The following is a 25,195-nucleotide window of genomic DNA, read 5'->3' as shown; positions in this document are numbered from 1 at the left end:
AGATTAGGTTTCTGGAAAGAGACTGTGCGTGATACAAATTTGTCCAATCTCAGCAGTACCTGGAGGGTGCTGAAGTTCGATGATGATAAAAAAAATCTGAATAGAACATTAGGACTTTGTTGAGAACAGGTATAATTATTTCATGTGTTTTGCACCACTATTACTGCTGCTTGCACCCAGGAATGGTTATTGGACCAACAGAGAAAAGTCAGTCTTATGAAAAGCAGACAGGAGAAAGCAATTTGATGTGTCTTTGGACACTGTGTAACAAATATTAATCAGAATGCATTAAGATCGCTTTCTTTATGTAGAGGAGTTTGTCTACTCCTGAACAATGGCCATAGCTAGCCACTAAGTGGGAACATGATAATAATATACTTGTTCTAACACTGATCGGTTGAAATCAGCTCCCGGTGCAATCATGACGTTAGTTTATTATGCAAAATATAGACAGCTCTTCCAGGTTTGTCCATTTCTGTCCTTCTTGAAGGGAAGTATATTAAAAAAATATATTTTTTGCACCACATCCTCCCCTCCATTCTGATTTCATCAACAACTGCATATACATCCATACTGGTGAAAAAGAAGTAGCACATTCATGCTTTTGATTTGAGAGATTAAAAAAACCCCAGTCGTTTGGCAGGATTTTTTCCAAAGAAACACAGAAAATAATTTATTAAAATTCAGAGATACTCTGGTGCAGAATCCTACACTTGACTTGTGGGGATTATCACTCTACAGACAAAGTTCTGCTTGGATACAGATGTAAAACTGAACAGAATAGTTTACAGAACGGCTGTGTATATGATTATGCATGTGTAATCTTTGAAATATAGAAGGAAAAATCTAATGATCTAAATGTTCCATTCTTGAATAATATAGCATCTGAATAACAGTATTTCAGAACTAAAATAAAAATAAAATGAAAAATATAGCAGAAATAGTATTTTCTTAAAATCATGTCCTTGTGAACATCAAAATAACACACAGAAAAAATTCCATCAACTCCCAAACCAACAACTTCTCCCCCATTCCGAAATGTGTTAGTACAAAAGAATCTGCATAATTTTTAAACTTTCAAATGCTTTCAATATTGTATTGTTATCATTGCTTATATTTGACATTTTCATAACATAAGATCGTAGGAGCTCTGTTATTATTCCTATTGTTTCAAAGTTTTTAACCTGAAAAATTCCACACCATCATCAGATGTTTTGAGGTAACATTTCCTTTCACCAAATAAAGAGAAGCTTTTATAAACATTTGATTTGAAAATGTTTTAAAAAATATTACAACAGAACTCTGAACTCCATTCAAAGCTCAAATATTTTCAGCAATAAAAAAAATTAGGAAAAACAGAAAACTTCTCTATTACAGATATATAAAAGCTTCTTTTATCAAATCAAGAACTGCGGAAATAACTGCAGTCTAAGCTTGACTTTGAAAATATAGTTAACAATGCAGCATTTATGCCTGGGTATTTTCTTTCACCATTCTATTATGCTTAGAGTAATTAGCAAGGTTCAACTATAAAACAAAAAGTTACTTATTACAGAAACAGTATATGTATGAAGTATTAGCTGTTCTGATGAAACGACTTTGCATCTCATTTGGGCAAATGTACTCCACTTTAAAGCTATTTCCTACTCTTATAGACGAAGCCTGGAGATTTCAGAGAAAAGAGAGAGACTGATTTCATATAGATGCCCAGAACACATTTTTAGCTACCTCATAGCGATAATTGCACATGAGCATAAGAAAAGAAACTCCCTCCCCAAGAAGAGAGAGTGCTTAAAAATACAGTTCTAAAGTTTTTTTTAAAGGGGAAATGATGACACAAAATAAAATACTATCTAGCTATACCAAAATTTTTAAGATTATTTCAGTTTACTGCACATAAACAAGCCAGATTTAGATTGCAGAACATAATGACCTGGAATCAGATCATCCTGAAAAAGCAGCATTAATTTTGAAACCTTTAAGCTGAATTAAATATCCACTTCTTTTAGAGTAACGTAAGGTAGTTCTATATGCTGCATGTTTATTAAAATTAATTAAAAAAACCCATGAAGGCAGGCAATGGAACGACAGTATGTGTAAAGTATATGCACATTATATTTTCAAGACTGGGCACTAAAATAGGAACCACAGATGTTGAAAACTTCACGTGTCCTAAAATACACAATTGTGTCAAATATGTGACCTTGCTATAACCTAAAGCTTACAGATTGTTTATAGTTAACTCTGAACAGCATGCTATAGAATTCATAAATTTAATGACAGGGATGCATCTTGCTGCTAAACGCATACTTTGTCGCGGCAAAGTTGTATACAGATTTTTTTTGCAAAATATGATGGGGCAGAAATAAATGCCTCAACTAATCACTACATATCTTCCTGTTCGCAATGATATAAGCTATCAACACTTTAATGTTTTTGTTTTTCCCTAAAGAACGTATTTATTGGTTATCACTAACCCATAAGAATTCACCTTTGCACATATTTCAGGCATACTAAAATAAAATAAAATGAAATTATCATTTTTTAACAGTGCCACTCCTGCGTAGAACAAACACATTTTGTAATTGTTACATGCCTGCATTTACATTTCCTTCAAGATAGATTTTTGAAAATTATGAGTCATTGTCTTGTGCATTTTCACATTTCTCTCAGCAGAACAGTGTAAAAATATATCCAGTCAAAGGGAGACCTTGCTAGTTCATCAGCGTGGTCAGAAGGTGGAGCTCTATACATACCTGTATCAGTCACTGTACATAAAATCTGCAACTCGCACATAAAACCACAGAACTACTCAGAAAACAGACCTGCATTTAACTCCAAGATACGTTTTGTTTCATAGCAGACCGTGCCTGGTAATAAATGGCTCTGCTCCTAGCTTTTGGAACGATTGTCGGTGTGTTAAAAAAGATGCAACAAAACCTAGCATCCCTTAAGTCCTCTTTCGCTTTGAAAAACAGGTTGGCATTCTTTTTAAAAGATTGAAAGATAATTGATACTTACAGGCATCTCTAATATATAACAACATGGCTACAAAAATGTAGTCAACTAAATTCAGAGTGATACTGTCGGCGAATAGAGCATCCCAGACAACCAGAAGGTCCTGAAGTGGGAATTCACGTCCAAACAGGAGCCTTACCCATCTCCTGAAAAAAAAAAGGAAAACGCATGATTTGTATTCCTCCGTTTTGCCAAGCACGGTAAAATCAGTATACACATCCCGGTATAAGCTACAACATAAAACATTCTACTAGAAGATACTGCAAAGCACGAAGGTCTGTGATAATCACTTAACTAATTGTATTTGTGGAAATGTTACTGCATGTACATGAAAGAAGTGATACATTACAGACTGTAGAAGCTTAACTGACTAATACTATTATGTGGCTGAACCTTAAAGGACAAAACATATCAATCCTATATACTATTTTTTTGAGCGTTTAATGTGACAGTGATCTAAGAGGATGAGGAGAAAATGTTACACAAGAATAGCCTGGAACAACAAAAAGAGGAGAGTGAAGCCAATGAGAAGCTCTTAAAAGCCATCAAGTGAAAGCCAGTCCAGAGGCAGATGCCAAACAGCAGTTAAAATGAACTGGGTCACACTTACTTCGAAGAGGCTTCTGCACTGTTATCGATGACAGTGTTTTCAGGTCCATATAAAATATGCTATGGATGCTATTTTGATTAAACCCAATTTAAATCTTTACCAGGTTTAGTGATAATCTACATTGAGACTATACCATTGATTCCTGTTCATATTTTTCTGTTTTCCTACCTAGCAAAATGTGAAATTGTGTCTTATTAAATGCACTATTTCCTTGAGACTGGAAGCTTGAGAAGATGTGAAAGATTTCTTATTTCCACTTCTGGCTCTTGCACTGACTTACTTGCTGGTGTCAGGAAAGGCACTTCTCTTTCCTATTCCAGAACTGACCTGCTAGCTTTGTACTTTTTGAGGTCAGATTATCTAAGGTTACATCTAAAAAGAGCTAAAGAATAGTTAATAACATTAATCCTGAAATAGTTTTTATGAAATGGACTTAAAAATAATGAATTACATTTTTAGCTGGGATATGCAAATTATGACGCATGTGGAATCTGTTTATTCAGTGGCAAGAAAAGATTGATTGCAAATTTCTGCTAAGCAAATTAAGCCATTCTTTAAAAATTCATAAAAATTTCTCAAAAGGCAACTAGAAATTTCAAGATTAGTTTCGCTTGTAAGAATTTGTATTTAACCACTTCAGTCCCAGAACTTGCTGCCGATTTAAGTGACCTGGGGTTTTTTTTACTGATTAAAGGAAGAAAACTTCATTTCTAGACAAATGAGTTCAAACACATCAGTTAAGCAGAAGCTTTTAAGATAGCAACAAGCTGTACAAAAATACTTCCTCTCATAAAACAAATTCAAAGAGACTATCTTGTGAGTCAAGGTTTTCTTCACTTAAACTTTTATTCTCTCCACCACTGGAATCATGCGTATAATCTGCAAATACATTCATATTACAAATTTAAAGATCACTACGCAGATTTTTTTTCCCATGCAAGAAATGTTCCCTTTTAAAAGTGAAAATACGTGATTTCAAAAGACAGCACCATCTCGTTCTTAAACATCTACATTCTAAACTCTTGTAACTTTTTATATTAGCGTCACAATATCAGCTGTGATAAAACAAAAACTCTGTGTATTTGCCTTTCTTATCAACTCCCGTATTCCTATTAGGACTTACTTTCAGGCCTCAGAAAAAGAAGTCAGAACTGTTAACACAAAAGCAAGGCTAAGCTAGTGCATTTAATACCACGTCTGTGCAATTGAAGGGATTTTACCACATAGTGGTACATTACCCTACAGTGCCTAGCCTACAGGAGACTATTATCCTATGGTGACACAAACATTACCCAAACTCTGCATGAAGCCTATTACTTGTTGTAACAACCCCTCCCACCTGTAAAACTGCAACTTTCAAGTTACACAAACCGTTAGGCGAGAAATTTCAGCTAAGCTTGAAGCATTCGAGCTGACTTTGCTTGCAACTACTGAAATCTCATTCAGAAGCCTTGCTAAAAGTCTAATACATTTCAAGGGAAAAAATACACCATGGTGTAATGGGATTTGTTATTAGTCTTTTATTAGAAATCTCTTTTGCTTCTTTACTACTTCATTATGCAGTGTTAATCGTTCGTAGATGCAGGTTTATTCTGCTCAAGCAGAAGTCATTCCTTTTTTCCTCCTGCTTTTATATTTTCTCCTGGGAAAATTAAATCCCAGTCCCCAGAGGTATCGCATTTCACAGATACAGACTGCTGAAGAACAACTGGACTTCCTTTTGCTACCATAATATTACAGTTAATTACTTGAACCTTCCTGTCTTAAAGGGAGTAAGCAATTCATACTGTTGTAAATGCATATATACTAACTGCTCTCTTATTTTCTTAGGCAGCATTTAGCTCGCAGCATCTATAAACCAAGGACCCTATTGCCTATGAGCCACGCTGCCATATGGCAGGACTACACATACCTTTTATATTCATAAAAAGAGATCTTAATTCCTTAAAGTAAGTGTCCACACCAAAAAGCTGTCTTTCAAACTAATACATTTTTATTGCTTTTACAAATATTTGCAGAGAATTTAAGACACACTTAATAATTGCATTGGGCACGATAAACGTTTTTTTTTTTTTTTTTGAGAGGGCTGTCTGTGGTTTAATTATTGTTCTGTCCTGTTAATCTTCTTGCCTTACATCTGTTACACCTGCAGACTGCAAGGCTCACAATAGTATACCTTTTATCACATGCAGTAATACAATAATTCATATTTTACCAGGCATACTTAGTAATTAAATCTACAAAAAAAAATCCCCAGATTTTTTAAAGCCGTAATACACCAAGGTACTACTACCTACATTGTAGAATATGTAACTGTATTTTCCACTTATGATTCCTATATAATTAAACCAATATTCTCAAGAGTTCAGTAATTGCTAGCAATAGCTAATGATTCATTAATGACCTTACAATATAGAAAAAGCAGGAGAAAACTGTTCTCTAGTAAAGCCATTAAGTAAGTCAATGATTCAGCCTTACCAATTTTAACTAAAACCACAATCATTTTGACTGATATTTACAGGACAATTCTCAAGCATGAATAAAATTAACTCATGCTACATGTTACATATATTTAGCTGATTATCTTCTCTGAGTTCTTGGACAGAGAAGAAATGGAAACCTAAGCAATGGTTACAGATGAGGTGATACAAACAGTTTTGGAGTGTTTATGAGGATGAAACAACACCATGACACAAACTTGTCAACAAGTTGCCTAAAAATTCTACTGTAAGAGTCTGTTTTCAGTCATTTATACTTTTGCTAAACTCAACCATCACTACAGCTTCCACTCCAAGCATCTGCTCAAGGCTTGATATTTTTTATTCATTGACACTATACATTAGAACAAAGTTAAAAAAATTTTGCTCATGCTTAACTTATTTTTTTCCTCAAGAATTTCATCAAGGTCTAGAATCAAAACAACAACGTCTCTGCTATTTCCTTTTTGCTGTGTATATCAAACAAAACCACTTAGCTGACGTAAACGCAGCAGAGCGCAGATTTCCACAAAGTACATTCTGTTTCTTCCTAACTCTTGCCACCAAACCAGCAGTGTATTTGCCATCCCATCATTCACCCTCCTTCCTGCATGGGGAATAGAAAGGTGTGTATCATCCACCTGCAATGGCCAGTGCCACTTAGTGGATGTGACAGTGGAGGATGCTGTTCATCTAGTTTCCAATACTGGCAAGGCTCACTAGTAGGAATCTCGTAGAGAAAGCGAGGGTCAGTAGGAATTTGCAGGACGTAATTTCATTTTCAGCATAAGTTTTCCTGCTTTATTAAAATAAGAAAATTATTTACATGGACTGTAACTATTGAAAAGAACACCATCCTATCAAAACTAAGCACTCAGAAGCTGAGAAATGCCAAAATTAACATCAGTTGTTTACTGACTGAGAAAATGATATGTAAGCTCTGTCTCTTTAAACTCTGTCATGAATTATGTTCAAGCAAACATTTGTAGCCAGTGCAATTCGCTATGTAAAGTCATGGTCAATAATTTAAGAGAAAGGGTAGACAGACGTGAGCTGTGATCTGCTTGTTCAAAAATAAGATATGGAAAAAGGATGAGGAGCAACATTTGTATAGCACTTTCAAAAGAACTTAAAGAAGCTCTACATAAGATAAAGAATTAAATAGTTCAATGCCAAGCAGCAAGCACTGTGCTGGACAGACCTGATGCCTGTGCTACCATTTCAGATATCTATGTTGCTAACTTAGGGACACTGGGCGGGCAGCAGCTGAAGAAGGCTGCCTGTCTCTGTGGCTGTCCTGCAGGGGCTAACACTGGGGCTACTGCTCCTACACTCATCAACAGTTGCACTGATGAGAAGAATAAAGATAGCTGCAAATATACAGCAAAAGCACACTCAAAAGGAGACATTTGATACCAGAAACTCTCCTGGATTTTGTAGCTGCCAGGGGTGGTCAGAGGGAAAACAGGCAAGTTCAATCAGAGGATGTGTAAGGTAGTTTACTTTCTTTTAAGGACATGAAGTAGACCAATCAAGACAAGCTTTAGCAATATTCTGGCTTCAATTTGTTACACAGTCCATTTCTCCAGTGTTCTGTTTCCTTTCTTAATAAATCTTGTTTTCATTAAGACTCTTGTGGCTTTAAACAGTTAAGGGATTCGGTCTGGAATGTCCTAAAGAGATTAATAAAACCTTCAAATTATACAAGACAGCAAAGAAAACATGCCTGAGTATAATCACAACTTCTTTCAGCTACTTTTCAACAACAGTCATGTGGAAGGGCAGTACTGCTAATGGTGCATAAGAAACTCCTAATCACTGATGAGGATGAAAGGCAAAAAAAGCTAAGTGTAGCAATTGACATTTCTAAAATAAAGAAAACCTTATTAAAATCCAGTATTTTGTCAGAACAGAAAGCAGCATGTGAAACCCCAACAAAGTAAAAAAAAAAAAAACTGTTATAAGAAGTTATGTGGGAAGCTCAACAGACTTTCAGGGATTTACAGAAACCTCTGATGTGTTCCATCCAAATGCTGAGAATTTACACACATACCCTCATATGCACACCACCCATAAAGGATGTACAGTGAGATATTGTTACAGCATATGTTCCATTTTTTGCCTTAATCTACTTGTGAAGGGAATGAAAACAGACATCTTGCTAGAAGATCTGTTTACTTCAACCATAGATTCAAATGTTAATTCTGTATTTATTAGATAAAATTATGTGGCCTTTGTCATTTGACAAGGCAGACGAGATGATCAGATTTTGCTTTGGCCATAAAACATTTAAGTATAATGGATTTCTACCACATTGCCTCCAGCAGTGTATGCTGATTGTACAAAAGTGTGTGTGACAAAGAGGGAAAAAGAGTATGCCAGCATCTAACAAATAATTTGGCTTCTCCTTAGACTCAGAGACAACAGAAACTATACAAAAAGATTCTACGTGCGCATATCTTTTCTGTTTTAGCAACTTCAGGTTTGTAAGTGGACTATTGAACGACATCCACGCACTTGGGTGTGACTGTGATCTAAGCAGGGCTGTCCTGTCCTGCACTCGCATGCAGGGTGTCCACTTTATCTGACTTCTCTACTGGTTGCGTGAAGATCTGGTGTATCATTGCATCAAATGCATGAATGGTGATTCTGCTGCTGGGTGGATACAATGCAGGTGCTTGGTTTTTCTTTTCTTTAATCTGGTTCAACTCCTGTTTGGTTTGTGTTCATTCACATCCACCAATATTTTAAATTTTGCACTTGAAAAACTATAGTAAGATCCACAGGCTTTCTGTTCTGCAGCTTAGACACTGGGGCCTTAAAGAGTTCTTATATGCGAAGACAAAAGTTATGGTGTTTGAAAATAGTACAAATAAAAATGAAACAACACATTCACAGTAGAGATTATATGGGTTTCAGACTCCACCACAGGTTTTTCTAAACACCTCAAATTAAATAATAATGGCAATGAACGTTTGTTTATTAATATATATATCTATTCAAATTTAGGCTAAGTGACAAGAATCTGGTACAAAGTATACTTTTTTGCCTTCTTTCCACTAGGGGAAATGGTTTTGATTTGTCCTGTTGAAAACTCCTGCTGTTCTACTGAATTTTAAAAAATATTAATTATTTTATCATACACAGACTAGCATACCTCTTTAAAATAAATAACTTTAATTTTATTTTTACAAGTAAATTATGTGGCATGAGCATCTAATTGTTATTTGTATTATTTCCTTTTCCATTTGTTTTCTTTAAGATTACTGTCAAAAGATTACTCAATTTTGCATTTTAGAAAAATTCTTTCATTTTTTGGAAAACTCCACTATTTTCCTTATTAAAGAACGTGTCCCTTTCTAAAAAAATAGTTGCTAATAATTACTTCCACCTCCTTACTGCAATTTACCCATTTTGGTACGACATTTACGACTGTTTGAAGCCAGACAATTGCAATGTAGTCACGTGCAGGAACGCTCTTAATGAAAAGGCATCATTGCATCTTCATAATAGTAATGTTTGATATTTTTAGGAATGTACTACAATAAAACTATTCAACCTGTTAGCCTGCTATGGGTAGGTTGCTGTTCCAGCTCTTAACTAACTTCAGGCGCTTGTTTCGGCATCATTGCTGCCTTTGGCTACAGACTTTCTGTGGTTGCTGCTGGCACCTACTGCTGCTCCTCACCTACAGCCAGGTTCTAGGGTGGTGCCCCTACTACTGCTGGGTGCCTTGGGCATGTTCACCAAAAGCAGTGGTGCCCCTGCTAGAGGGAAGATAGTTTTCCTTCACGTTGGTCTTGGTCCCTGCTGTAGAACAATGTGTCCATTGTTCTGATAAAGGTGGCAATAGCTGTATTTTGATGTTCTGAATTTGTTTTGGAAGTTCTTTCAGGTGAGTTTATGGGAATTCACTAAATGCTGACAAGAACGATATATTTTGAGCCTTTATGCAGCCGTTGCAAAGTGTATGTTTTCTCCTGTCACTTCACCCTGCCGCCATATACACCCCAGTGATGTGGAACTTTCCTTAAAACAACTTCTACAAAGAGTATTACGGGTAACCTGGTAACCATACCAAAACTTACCCTTGATTTAAAAATTCACCTCAACATCTCTTCTCAGCAATACAGGTACCTGCTTACACAGGACATGGAAAAAGCTGAAGTACTGAATGCCGCCTTCACCTAAGTCTTTACTAGCAAGACTGGCCTTCAGGAATCCCAGGTCTCAGAGATGGGGGAAAAGGCTGGAGCAAGGAAAATGTAGCCTTGGTGGAAGAGGATGAGGTCAGGGAATACTTTCGCAAGCTGGACATACATAATTCCACAGGACCTGAAGAGATGCATCCATGAGTGCTGAGAGAGATGGCGGATGTCATTGCGAGGCAACTCTCAATAATTGGCTAATCATGGTGACTGGGAGAATGTCCAAAGATTGAAGAAAAGAAAATGTCACTATCTTCAGGAAGGTTAAGAAGGAGGACCCAGGGAACTACAGGCCAGTCAGCTTCACCTTGATCCCCGGGAAGGTGACCAAGCAGTTAATTCTGGAAACCATTTCCAGATAAATGAAGGACAAGAAAATCATCAGTGTGGCTTCACCAGAGGAAGAAAAATAATACACAAAATCATAGCAGCAAAAAGCCATGTAAAATAGATCACCAAAAGATCATCACAAGCACCTCTCCCCTCCCCAAGCCTCAATAACCCCACAAACAAAAATAAATCCTTGTGATGACCAGTAGACTGTTGGAGAAACTTGCCTAAAGATATGGTGGCTTTCCATATCGGAATCTTTAAATTCTGATAGCTGTTATTACAAAATTCTGAAGAGATACTGTGTAAGATTGGATCTGATTTACAGATTATTTGATAAAGTCCTGTAAAGGCAGGAGTTCAGACTAATTAAACATATAAACCTGTATAATCTTTGGTTACCACTCTTATTTCACAATTTATTTGATTTATATTCTTAATGCAAAACTCCAGTAATATGGCTGGCTGAAAGAAGCTCTTAACCTGTGTGTAATTGGTTCACATTTTGTTACCTAATGGATGAGCTTTTGACTTCTTTCTCTGAGAGAATTCTAGTGTCTCTGCATATTCAAATACCTTTTAAAGTAAATGTTTTATCTGCAGGCTTTGCCAATGGTTCTCCTACCAAATTTGCAGTAGTCCATTTATGGAAAAGCTTGAATCTATATTTATTTGTAACAATATTTACGGACTAACACTTTAGAAGACACAATGAGTGTTTGCATTATCAGTTCTAGTCTCCAACAGGTTTGGCTTGCTGTACTGGCTTGGTTACAGACTGCACCCTTTTCCCTTCATCCCTCTAACATTTTCAGAGGCATTTTTGTTTTTTTAGCTACTCCAAGACTAGCTTGTGGAATAGGAGAGTAAAAAATGACCCAACTCTTTCTCATTAGTCTGCCCAACTGATTTGAAAATGGATTTGATTAGTGTCAGAGGGAAGTCTGTAACTGGCTTTTCCATAACACTAACCACTTCAAAACCAGAGCTAAGAACCTGGATGTGTTTAGAAGAGAAAAGCAAAAGAAGTTTTTAATTTTTTTCAGCAGGGAAGATATCACACGTCAGAGTTGAGGCACCCATTTTTCAGATGTTGACTAAATACAGAGTTAACAACATGAAGGGTCCAGCTTTTATACCATGACACATTTAGAAATCCTCTGGACTAAATCATGCTTTTATTCAATGGAAAAAGATTCCAGGATACAGCTGTGTTTCTGCAGAACAACTGAATTTAAACAGCTCAGGCAACAGCCAAGTTTAAAGTGCAAAGTTCACTGTGATAAAATTATGGTGATAAACTAAAAGGGCCAGAGCAGGCTGCCAGGTTCTACTGGAAGAAAAACTTTTGAAGTTAGTGATAAACAAGTCCCATGCAAGGAGCTTGGAGCTTCATCTCTGATACAAATCTAAAACCTTAATTTAATGACCAATATCTGCACTCATAAGAGAAAAATGCAAGACCTTGAAGGAGCGCCCACTAAATTCTTCTTGCTCTTTGCCTCTATGCAATTCAAACCCACAGTCCTAAACCCAACATCCTAAAATGATGCAAGTGCATTTTGTTTTGAAAATCACTGTAGAGTAGCAAAAACATTTTCTTTTTTTTTTACACAAAAATAATTACAGGTGAATGATTTTAAACACTGTTTGCAGCAATAAACCTATTGAAACAAAAGAGGCACTTCTAAATTAGTGAAGTTCCTACTGATATCAGCTCTTAGCAATTACGAATTCCACCCCCCCAACTTTTCCATCTTTAAACAGCAATGATTAAATTTGGTTTTAAAGTGGAGAAATTATATTAGAAAAACAACTCTCAGTGTTGTAATTAAAGCACAGTTCTTAGGATGATAAAATAAATTTGCTAATAGCTTTATCCATTGATTCAAGATGCATGCAGTAGGTTTAAACTATACAAAGATCTTCCTGTGCAATGTCTCTATTAAAAGAGGAATCAATATAAATTTACTGTCCCACATTGCTAAATTTCCTATAAAGTTATCACATTTCTTTGCAGAATCCACTTGGACAAGACAATCAGAAAGACAGGTATTTTAAAAACAAAGGAAGAGAGAAAATTTTGTTAATAATTCCAAAGTAAAAAAATAAGTACTGATAGAATATTATGAGGTTTCAGTTTTTATATTATCTCTTAGAGACTTCCTTATCACAAATATTAAATAAAATGCCTTTTCTGTCTATAAAGAAAAAAGAAATCTACAACTGAACCTTATTTCCTTCACTCTGTGTTGAAATGTTAAAGCAAATGAAATTTTTCTGGTATGCTAAATAAAATATACTAAAATTCTAAGGGGATTTAACTTCTTTTTAATGCTTCAAAAGCTATTTGCCTACACCCAACAATGGAACGGCTACTGGAAAACACATTGTATTCAAACCTACAAGGCAACATGCTTGTTGTGAATGGACCACTAGATTACCAAACCACGTTAGACTTTTTTTCCTTTCTAATCCCATTTCTTCACCACAGGTGTTTTTTAGTTTTACAGAGAATTCAGTTGATAACAAAGATGGTTCTGGGTTTCCATAGTAAAATTAAGTATGAAAATATATCCAAGAATGCACATTATAAACTAAAATGGTAACTTTAAATTAATCACATTATAAATCAGATCATCCCATTTCTCTCATAAAGCCACATAAATATAAATTGAACATATCTGAAGTAAAAGGGCATGGTCGTTACACAGTGATACTATTTCATTTGGGCGTAAAGCATACGAAATTGGAATTGTGATACTTTGACATGAAGAAAACAAAAAATTTGTTAAGCTATTCGGCAGCCACGCTCAGAATAAAAAAAGCACCAGTAATGAAGACTTTATTAACATCAACAAAATCTTACTATAGGTACCTTTTGTAGAAACCTTACTTTAATATTTGGAAAATCTGTGCTAATTATGCTGAATATGAACACAGGTGAAACTAGACCACCACAGATAAATAAATGTTCTGCCAATGAAATGATAAGAAAAATGTATATAGATAGTAGTATGACACCAAACCAGATGGTGTCCCACTTATTTACTTTCATAATGCTTACTAAAGCTATTATTTTCTATGCACCCAGGATTTTGCTTGGGTATCTTCCATGAATGACTGGTGGACTCAATGTTATAGCAACTCTGTAGAGGAAGGAACTGTACTATAAAATTCCCTGTTTGAAGCTGCTACTCACAGGGCCCAGACCACCTCCACAGCAGCCCTCAGTGGGGAGAGAATCCTGACTTTTTATACACAATAAACCCAAAAAGCACAGAATTCCTACCTATGACTTGAATTGGAGGCTTATTTCTGCAAACCTCTTTATAATTAAGACTATATCATTTCAAAACCTTTATGTGGCTCTCCAGACCAGAGAAGAAATTTATTTATTTTTTTAAAATGACGAGAGAAGATTCACGTCATCACTGAATTCAATATTACACCTATTGTACACTCTAAAACTAAATTAAGAAGCTGTTCAGAGGCCATACATGCAGCAGTCCATTTCAATCTATTAGTCTGCCTTCATTCACCCAGCAAAGGGAATCATCATCAATCTGCCAGTTTTAGTGACCAGTCAACTACATGTTGATGCATATGCCGAGGAAACACTAGCATTTCCTCCCTGCTGTCATACTTCTAAACATAAGAATCAAGTGATGATGTTCCAATACGTAGTACACAAAATGATGATTTAACTGCTCCATGTAAGTAACTGATAGAATCACCACTTTACTTACAACCATAGTTTAAAGGCAGAAGATAAGTTTGGAACCTAATTCCATTATCAATCAGGGTACAGCAAACGCGAGTTAATTTCTTTTGCCTGGTAAGTTAATTGCACCATTTTTATACAAAGTCTTGCTTTCATTTAAACTGTTAAACAAAAAAATGGATACTTTTTGTTTTATCCTTTCTGCATATACTTAAAAAAGCTGGCTTACATATTAGTTACAAGAACAAGAACTTCTGCTTTTGTGAAATGAAGTACTGATGACTGGTAGAGCTTTTTGCTGTGTTGCGGCAGCCTTATGGGAATACCGTATCTTTTTGGAGACGCACAAGGGCTTAGTGGTCTCATTTAGCTACCTATGTGCCCCTACAGAAGCCCTGCTAGCAATAAAACACTCTGGTGGCAAACAGCTAATTCATTAATTAACCACAGTATTTGCTGGAAAGGGAAGTACTAAACAATGCTGCACAGAAAGTGCAATTGTGGTTGTTCCAGGTCCCCGTCTGCAGTAAGTGCGGCAGAGGCAAGTGATGCCTATGCTGTTTCTAATTATTCCAATTATCATGGCACACTATGAAAACTTGATTAATAACACTGAAGATATTGTTGTGGCAATTAGCCATATGGTTGTGGGACTTTATTCTGTCACGATTTAGCCATTAGCATCTACTTATGTTTGTCAGAACAGAGCATCCGTGACAAGTTGGAGTTCCGCTCACCTTGTCGAGTCCCTGGTGAGCAACACCAGAGAAATGTTTATTCCTGGGAGCCCTGTGTCTGAGTAAATTTTTCATGTGGCATCCGGTCTGACTGGGGACAAATGTCAAGTAGTTTACGCAACGACCCATCAAGCCAGGCTCTCTCTGCAAGAGGTACCTTGTGAATGCCTTGTCAAGGCAGACTTCTTCCAGGGAAGGATTTGACCACTAAAATTAGTGTCAAATGTCTTGTATTCAATGTTTTCAATGGATAACTGGTCAGACAGCATGCACCTACCCTTATTTAGATGCGAAGAAATGCTCTATTATGATTTTATACACCTATGAGTTACATACTACCGTGTGTTTGAAATTTATATCTCCAAGCAGAGGGACCATGGGGTAGCACTGCTGTCAGGTTGGTCAGCTGAACTGACAGCTACATGAGCTGACAATTTTTAAGAGCCATCTTTCCGAAACACAAAGTATATGCTAATACACAACGTTTATTTTAATTGGCCTTTCTTTTTATTTTGTGGTCAGAATAACTTCTCATCTCTAAAAGTTCATCTCTAAGACATACGGAAAAGCTTTAAAAAATTCATTAATAACAGGAGGCTGCCTTTTTTTTCCCTCTTGAAAGCACAGCGGTAGTCTTACTGCTTCTCTAATATTTCTTGCAAATCAGCTAACACAAATGTGTTTATATCATCACATCACTCAAAATCAAAATGTTTGCAAACAAAGACAATTCCAAACTTGACTAGTTGTCCACAGTCAGGTATCAACAAGTTAGTCCTTATTAAAAGGAGTAGGAAGCACTAAAGAATTAGCATCTTGCTGCACAGCAATCCCATATACAGAATTAATGATAGCGTGATTACCTATTCTGGACATGAGAGGAGGAAGCAATAACTCAAGTTTGTGGAAATGACAGTAAAATGACACTATGTAAGAAGTTTTTAAGAAGCAGAGAACTTTAAGAAAACTTACAGTATTGTTGAAATTCACCAGATACTTCTAAAAAGAACAACTGCTATTTTCTTATCTATTTTTTCCAGTATATCTATCTCTACACTAACAGTAGTTTTCCTTTTAAAATAAAATTTTACTTTAAATAACAATGTTTGTGGAAAATTATATACTTATTGTCCCAGAAACCCACTGGTGTGCATAGACACTCATACGTGGAGAGGGACTGGGTGTAAATGAGGCAAATAATTCAAAGGGAAACAAGGAGAGAAATAAATACTAGTCAAGAAAGAAGGAAGAGATGAAGAATAAGCAAGAGGGATCAGAAGATTTAGCTGAAAGGGAAGTACCGGTGAGGAATTTTTTCATAGGATCTGTGGAGAACAAGACAGATGACCTAAGGGGTAATTTGTGTGCAATGTGGGTGCTGTGCTCGGCACTAAGCCTGTGCAATGTATTCAGCTTTCTCCTTATCCATGGGTGGCAGTAGGAGGCTAAAACAGCAGCATATGGCCTTGCTCAAAGCTGAACTGACTGTTCTCCCCAAGGGGGTCTGCAGGACTTTCTGCCTACAACAGGGCATCTGAGATAGAGAGAAGACCCTGCAGCTGGAGGCATAACCCTGCAGAGGGAGCAGAGTCACAATTTTCTTGGGCTGCATTCTGCTTTTTGCCATGCTGGAAATCTGCTTTCTACTTTGCAGGCCATGACAAGGACACAATTGCAATTACAGTGAAATGAATAGCAGGACTGCAGACTATATGATCTTACAGTTAAGATGATGTATCATTTTCTATTTGTTATCTGACCACAAATTTTGGACATAGTGTAGTTGAGTATATGCTATATTTTCAGCTAGTACTGATAACATTCAGAGTAAACTAGGAAGACGAAAGAGGAATTAAAGAATATGCTATCCACATCCAAGGTCAATCACACCCATCCCTGAAATATGGACAAACTAGATGGGATGATAATCATTCCTCCTAGGCCAAAGTAGTTGTCTGCTGAATACCTATGTGGGGAAGAAGCTCTGTCCTAAGGAAGAGATTTTGGCATGTGCAGCAAGGCAATGTGGGATAGGAAATGTGAGAGTCTGGGCAGTCCTGAGAGTTGGGCACATATTCATTACAAAACACATTTGGTACAAGCCAAATGGGCACCAAAGTACAAGTCTTACAGCAAGCCATGCTTTAAACAACTCTTGTGTCCTCCATCCAACGTTGTAGAGACACATAGGGTCTGTTTCTGCTGCAATTCTATCTTATGATTAAGTATTTTCAGGAACTTACTACTATGTATATGTAGGTTTCTGGTTCCTTTGGCACTTCAAGCTTGGCTGGAACTTCTGGACACTATTTTTTGTCTGCTAATTCACTGGTTTAGATTAACTTATTATATATGGACCAAAAGCAGCCAAAATGAAAGATGTGCCAGGTTTTACAGCTCTCTCTACCTCTAAAAGGTGCTGTTTCAGAAATCAGAAAAGTACTTTTCATTATTTGTTTCTTACCAATCAGAAGTACTGCTCCACTGAAGAATTCAAGTTCAAATTTTCTGTATGCTTCTCAGAAATGTCAAGGTAGAAAAGGGACACTAAAAATCCCTCTGCCTCTTCTGCAGAAAAACTGTTGCACACTTACACATTTGAAATAATAGATATCTCAAAATGACACTAACTGGAATTCTATCGTCCTTTTTCGATTTTGACCTGTTTCCTTAAAACTGTATTTTTACTTAATTCTAAAGAGAAATATCTTTCCCTGAACTAACCACTTCCCAATGCTAATGTGAGTGGTGCACAAGAGACGTTTCAGGATTGTTTTTAGGCAGCTTGAAAATGGACCTGACATCCTAATGCTCTGGCATTTCCTACGACTGGCAAATTCAATGGGGAAAGTGTCAGTCTGATAAGGTAGAGGTGAGTGCCTGTTTCATCAGAGGCATTTCCTTGGATGCTGGTAGGCTCTTCTGCAGGCTGCTCCCTAGCTTTTAGAGAAATGGAGACAGGGGTATGGAAGTGATCAGATAAAGGATAAATGATCCCTAATGGGAGGTATGAAAAGGAAGGGCTGGAGGCTAGCCATGTCCAAAGGCTAATTTATCTGACCATACTCTTCCATGCTTCAGCATAACAATGCCACAATGGACCTGAAGGTTAAGAAGCCAGAAATGTGTCTGGTGCTGCATTTGGTCTAGCAGGAGCCAAACACATTTGTCTGTGAAACCAACAGACCATCCCAAGCAGCACAGCACCCAGCACTGGAAACCACCCACCAGATGGACTGAAAAAAGTCTCTTCTGTTTGAGGAAACAGAGTAGTGGTCTAAAACAGATTGCACTGATTTATGATAACCTCAACAATTCCTCTAGGCACATCTTCTCGACTGAATTGTTGCTTATGGTTGTTTGGGATGTAGGTGGTATATTATTTGAAGGAAATTATGCTATTGAGTATTTGGTTGGCTGTGACAGGTAGAATGTATACTTTGAGGAGGTGACATCTATCTATGTCAGTTGAACCATGCTGTGTAAACACTTGTCAATGATTATTATAAACATTCTTACTGCTTTCGATGGTATTACACAACCTTAGATATTTGATCCCATTCCTGCTTTTAAAAGGTCACTGTTCAGGATAATAAACATTTATGCATTTTGCCTACATACAAAACTTCCATGGCCTCCAAGGAATCCGGTCATAGAGACTTTAGTAAGCTATTGATATCCAAACCAGGCTGGGTCAGCAAGAACTCTGAGTTGGATCAGAGATTTTGAAAATAATTTTCCAGATGTGGGCTCTCCTTGCAGCATTATCTTTTTCTTTTTCCTCCTGGTTTTTTTTTCTGTTAGAAGCTCCAAGTCTGAGACTTATACCAAAAGGTTCAAAAATGCTAATATTCTAAGACCTCACTTATACTTGAGGGAAACAACTTGTACCACAAAAATTAGTGGAGTAATCACATTCAAATTTCCTATTCAATTGTCTGCTGAAAATTATCTTCAGAAAATGCACATAATCTCAGACACCTGAGCTTTGTGAGAATTTGCGGACTCTTGGGAGTTCATTTTGATTCTGTCCAATCATCAGTAACAATCATGACTTCTTTTAATCCAGCATCAACTTTGGGAAAGCACTCAGTGAGGACAGTAAGAATTATAAAATGGAGAATAAAAGAAGTAAGTGAAAGCACATCTGTCTTTGGGAAGCTAACATAACACACAGCATGATGCACCAATTTAGGAATCGGGAGACATTCTCATAGGCAAATTATTGTCCCATATAATTTTCCTCTCTTTACAGAAGATAAGCATAATAACTTTCATAAAGTACTATATATTAAAATTAGAAAAACCCTTAAATTAAAATGCAGTATTTTACTATTGTTATAAAACAATTATAAATAACCTTTTCAGGAATACCACAATATATACAAGAAATGGGCTTTTCACACTAACCCAGAGGCTAGGTATTAATATGTATAAAGGATATTCTTTCCTCAGCACTGCTTAAGGTGAGTGATGGTGGTATTTATTGGTTAACCTATCAGTATTAGAAAGCAACAAAAAGTCACAACTTCCAATTTTGAACGTATTCTTCAGAAATACAAATTTTACATACCCACATCAAGAAAGAGGCAAGGACAGTGCTTAGTATACAACACATTTTTTCTGCTGTCAGAGAGGCCTTTGAAGGCTAATTAGTCAAATTAGTCAAATGTAAAGATGTTATTTTAGAGATATTAACAAGTTTGGAAATAATAAATAAATTAAAAAAACACCTCAAAGACACATGTTTTATAGTACACTGCACTTTCTCCAAATCTTATATTTCAAATACTGTAAATGACTTCTCTGCTATCCCTAGTCAAAAAAAAACAACTTTACCACTTGACTCCTCTACTAACAAACCTCTACTCCTCAGGACCAGATACTTTTCAGACTCACTGGCTGACAAATTACTAATTAAACTCAGAGCAATAAACTTAACTCAAACTTTGGTTTTCAGTTTGTTAGGTCTGCATCAGAGTTGAAGAAAACTTGTATGTGTGAAAGCCTGTGCACTTCTACCATAATAGTTGCTTTAATGAAAGGTTTTATTGCTATTTACATGCCCTGTCTTGCTACATTACTAACCAACCACATCACTATGAACTGTTTATTTACTGGTATAAGTAAATGAAGCATATACCTTCAGGTACATATTTCTTCTGGTTGGTCAGCAATATTAGCCAAGAGATACATACTTGTAGTACAGCCGCATTTTCCCTCCCCCATGTGTCAGAAAACTTCCTGAAGTAGTGATGATTAATCTTTTTAATGTCTAGCAATAAATTTACTTTCATAATATCTTTTTATTGTCTCAGATGGACAAGGGCTCTACTGATGCTGCACTTGTACTGAAACTGCTAATTTACCACCAGTGCCTTAAAACTAGATATTTTGCTACAAAAATGGACAACCCAAACCTTTAAAGTGATTTGATAAACTTTTTCTAAGCCAGCTGGAATTTACAGAAGGCAAAATGGTTCACTTATGTTTTGAGCTTTTTGAGGTTATGCCCCTTGTATAACCTTTGACTTCAAATCCTCTTCAATTTAACTTTGATTATGAGTATTAAAACTCAAAGGCATTGAACCAATTGCTGTCAGCTGTGCCATTGCACAGATATATGCAAAATTATTAATTGTCTGAAAAGCAGATTTACCAAGATACTAAATAAACTCTTAGTGGCAAGGGTATAGGTGACATGGATGCTAATAAACTTATGCACCCTGGATGATTAAAAACCGGAGTGAAAGGAGGATGACAACAATATGTTCCATTACTACTAGCAATTTTGTTCTTATTGATGATGATGCAACTGAGACCAGTGTAGCTGCAAGAATGACATACGTTTCCAGGAACTGAGGCCAAAGGAGGTGTTTTAACCAAGGAGGTACCACACAAATAAGCTTCCATCGGCACTACAAATTGGGCAGAGTACAGAATCAACGAGCTAGTAGTGGCTTTAACTGACACAAATGCTAACTTGGTGGAGCTTAATGATTTGTCTATTGAATAGTTATAACATTGAGTTTCATTACCATGCCAAACTCCTCCAGTATAATTCATTCAAGGCAAAGAAGACTGATGCTTCAAAGCTGAAATTTGAAGTTCCACAGTTAAAACTCAAGAAATGTATACTCTTTATTCCTGTCAGATTGTGAAATCCTAATTCTGCATGTACATCGCCTTTAGTTCTGATTTTTGTTAAAATTTATACAATTGTAACACTAATTTCAATTAAAATATGCATCATAAAACATAGCAGATGCATGCAGACAATTAACATATTGTATTAACTTCTGTGTTTTTTTATTCTTTATTGAATCCTCTGTATTGCATTAATTTTATTTTTCATTTTCTTTGTTTTCTTTTCACCATCATAAAACCAATTTAGTTTTACTAATGTTATTCTAAATGGTTTCAATTGGATCAATTCACTTATCATTGGGGTGAAGAACTGAGGAGGGGTCAGCACATACCTTAGCTGCTAAAGTCAATTTTCTGCTAGACTGAGTTAAGAGAGCAACACTGCATCTGTTTGTATTGTTCTGTATCGGTAAATGAAAGTTTCCTTTTTTTAAAACAAAAGCTTGGTATTTGCAGAAGCTGTAAGACTGTGGAGACCATAATCTAAAATCATGAGAGCCACAATTTTTATGACTACAATCTTCTTTTCCTGGTGTTCAGGCAGTGGTTTTGGGGTGGATTGCGCTGCATGCGTTCTGATGAGACATTTACAATCTCCTTTATGCAAATTACCCCAGCAGCTGTTTAAGAGCTGTGGTTGTCAGACCAGGCAAGGAGAATGTGATTTGGTATGTCACAAATGGGGCAGGGCTTTATTAGGCTCTGCTAGAAAGTTTTAGCAGATGCCTTAGCACAGATTCAGTGTGATCCTATAACCCCATTATAACTTCATTGTTTATGGAAAGGAAAACACAAAAAGCTCCCAAATACTATGGGGATTCTTGAAAATAACTTCACAGAATGCCCATTTCTGAATTAAGTGTAAATAATAAATGTAATCTTATCATTTAGAGTGGAAAAAAATGCAGTTTTCCCCAAAGAAATAATATGCAGCTGGAAGAGTTTTCCTGGGGAAAAACCCAGCAAAAACACCTTTAAGACTAAGAGAAAATACTATGAGTATCCAATGAAGATTGTTTTTCATCTTTAAGAAAGACACATCATTAAGAAAATGCTATCATTTGCAGGTATGAACATTAAGATCCTTGGATAAGACTGTCCACTGATAATGGGAATATCATTGGACATCCTGTGGCCAGGAGACAGATTAAAAGATCCACAGAGGATGTCTTTAAGACTGAAAGAGAGCCCCATCTCATTTAGTTCACTTCCCTGTGATTGTGAGTTAATGTATTACAGGTCTGCCTCTTATTAAGACTCATCTTGAACCCATGTTTCTTGTTCTTCTTACTCTTGTCATCACACAGCTCCAGAACCTCAGCCCTGTAACCGATAGCAAGACTTGCAGCTCCCTTACAACCTCTGATACTCATTATACCAACTTGAGGCCATTTTGCAGCGTTTTGCTTTTGACAACATTGTTCCACTTCCACTCACTCACTTTCTTACCCAGTATTCATTCCCTGACATATTACTAAAGACCAATTGTATCCTCACCTTCTGTTCCACTTGGCTATACAAGTTAAACTCTCTTAAGCTCCTCTTGAAAATTGATAATGCTCAGAATAATGGGGAAGCTAGATGCCAGTAGCTATACTTTAGCAGTTTGGGTTAATCTTTCTTGAATACAGTTAATCAGAAATGTATGTGGCATTTCAGATGAGATCTTATTACCACCTGTACAATGTCATCAATACTTTTCTATGTCTTCTAGAAACACAGGTGTTCTAGTAGCATTTGTCTGTTATACTGCTCATCAATTTGGTGGCGCCTCTATGTTGTGGCTCACTTTCATGATGTTATAAAACTTTGGGGGAGGTGAAAGAAACACAGTTCCGTCTATCAACCCTGAAGGGCTTCAAGACAGCATGATAAAAACCAGGAAAATGCAACAAATTAGGATTTCACTTCTTTCCTTGAGAGTATGATCAGAATAAACTTCTTACATTACCTCAAAACTGGGTGGGGACACAAAACATCTATTAAATCTCCTCCATAAACTACAACTTAAACATTTTCTTTTACTCAAGTACACCTTCCTCTCACTCCTCTCGTAAAATAACCTATTCAATTATCTCATCTGATCACCAGAAATGATGACTTCCCACTTACAGCAAATTCTTAAATAGTTTGTGCCAGCTTTATATAGAGGTTACCTACTACCAGTTTAGTGTCTGTCTGAATGGACACTGTTCGCATTTTTCTGGGATTACATTTCTTTAGTCGTGATTCTTTTTGTTCAGTGGTTGTCTGAACTTGGCTTGTTGTCTTCGTATAAGTGTCTGAGTATAAAGAACTAACTGCTTGAAATGATGGCTATAACAAAACGCTGTATGGGTTTGAAATCACTATATGGGTTTCCCAAATCAGTTTTCTGGATATTGCTTTCCCTCATGCAACACCTTTTCACCAGGAAGCAATGGAACTGGGTGGACACTCATCTAAGCATATATTACAACCTGCCAGAAAAATCTCAGGCTTTCTTGAAGCCCAGTTCAGTGAAGGCAATGCCTTCTCCGTTCACACTGATACTGCCCCCATCTACCAGCAGCTATCACATCTCTCTACCCTTGCTTCTTCATTAAAGTTGTCTTTCCTATGGCTTCTGTCACTTGGAATATTCTCTTCCTCTCTGAGACCCTGTAACTTGGCTCTGACCACATATCACGCTCTGTTCTGTCTCTTCTTTCTGTCTTTTTTTTAAAAATAACAAGTTACTGGCAGCTTTAAAAGCAGCCTTGGAAGACAGATGGCCAGAAAGACATCACACAACAGAACCAGAGTCATGTTCAAACTTTTGTTAAAATGATGAGTGAGGAAAAACTCAGGTAGTCTGAAATAATTCTCACCAGTTTATGTTATAAACTGAATGAGGAAGGAAGGCAGAATAGCTTTGCTCTGCACAATAAAAGGTTCTGCAGACAGTCTTGCTTACGTCACTCAGAGCAGATGTCCCCCTGTTTTCCCTGCCCACCTCTGGAGAGGTCTGGCAAGGCACTAGGAGCTGTGGGGGCTACCACAGATGGGTCACAAGTGCCCGGATGAGGAACTTCTGCCAGCTCAAATGTGCTGGCTCCACCTCCATCAACACCAATCATGGCACTTGAACAGCAACGACCACTGTGGCGGCTTTTGTGAAAAGGTGGTTGTACCACTGACAAGGCCAGAGGGGTCAGGGACGGAAAAGCAGCAAGGACATGTTCCAACTGGAAACACGTATGTTGTCCTTCTCAACATTGGCCGTGGTTTTGGCTGCAGACTGCTGATGCCCAGCATTTCTCAGGGTCTTCTCTGAGGTTCGTCTTGGCTTTATGAGTTAAGCATGTCAGAAGTGATTTTAACTCACATGCCTTTAGGAGTCATCATACATTTAAATGATGAAACAAATCAGTAAGGAAACATATCTACTGCAGAACGAAAGCAGTTAACATTGAAATCCTTTTTTTATATTAGTATCACAAGTCGTTTGTAAATAACATGCTTATTTTAGATATGTAAGGAGTTCTGCCATGCCCTGCAAAATAAATTATATTTTATTGGTGCCCGGGTGTTTCATAACTTCTATTTATTTGCTGCAAGAGTGGAGAATTAAGACAGAGTAGTTTATTTCACCAAAAGACTGACAAATGGCTCATTAGACACTTATAGAGCTGAAGCTAATTGTACGATTTTTTTGTTGTATTAATTGTCACTGCCTGCTTAGCTGGCTAACATTGGTCATCAATACAGAGCTTTTTCCTTTCCATCTCCAAAAGGGAGGTGTAAAAAAAAAAAAGGGGAATTTTAAAATAAACAGAACAGTATTTATTCCCTAATATAAACAAAAATACTATTTGGATTGGAGGAGCATGAGGGAGGAGTGAGAGAGGATTAATGTGCTGGCTGTTCCCCACTGGGGCCACCAATAACAATCAATCCCAAACAGCAGTCACCTCACATCATCT

General features: G+C 36.8%; 1 protein-coding gene across 8 annotated transcripts in view; it reads right to left on the bottom strand.

The window, feature by feature from the left end:
• TBC1D5 (TBC1 domain family member 5) overlaps positions 1–25,195 on the bottom strand; it is a 319,581-nt gene that overhangs the window by 80,105 nt on the left and 214,281 nt on the right. For all 8 annotated transcript variants that reach the window (XM_054057267.1, XM_054057266.1, XM_054057270.1 and 5 more), the window contains one exon: positions 3,022–3,164. In XM_054057267.1, the coding sequence (XP_053913242.1) occupies positions 3,022–3,164 (143 nt within the window). The remainder of the gene's footprint in view (positions 1–3,021; positions 3,165–25,195) is intronic.

The sequence above is a fragment of the Cuculus canorus genome, chromosome 2, assembly GCF_017976375.1.
Source record: "Cuculus canorus isolate bCucCan1 chromosome 2, bCucCan1.pri, whole genome shotgun sequence".
Taxonomy (NCBI): domain Eukaryota; kingdom Metazoa; phylum Chordata; class Aves; order Cuculiformes; family Cuculidae; genus Cuculus; species Cuculus canorus.
This window is presented reverse-complemented; position numbering and strand designations above follow the sequence as displayed.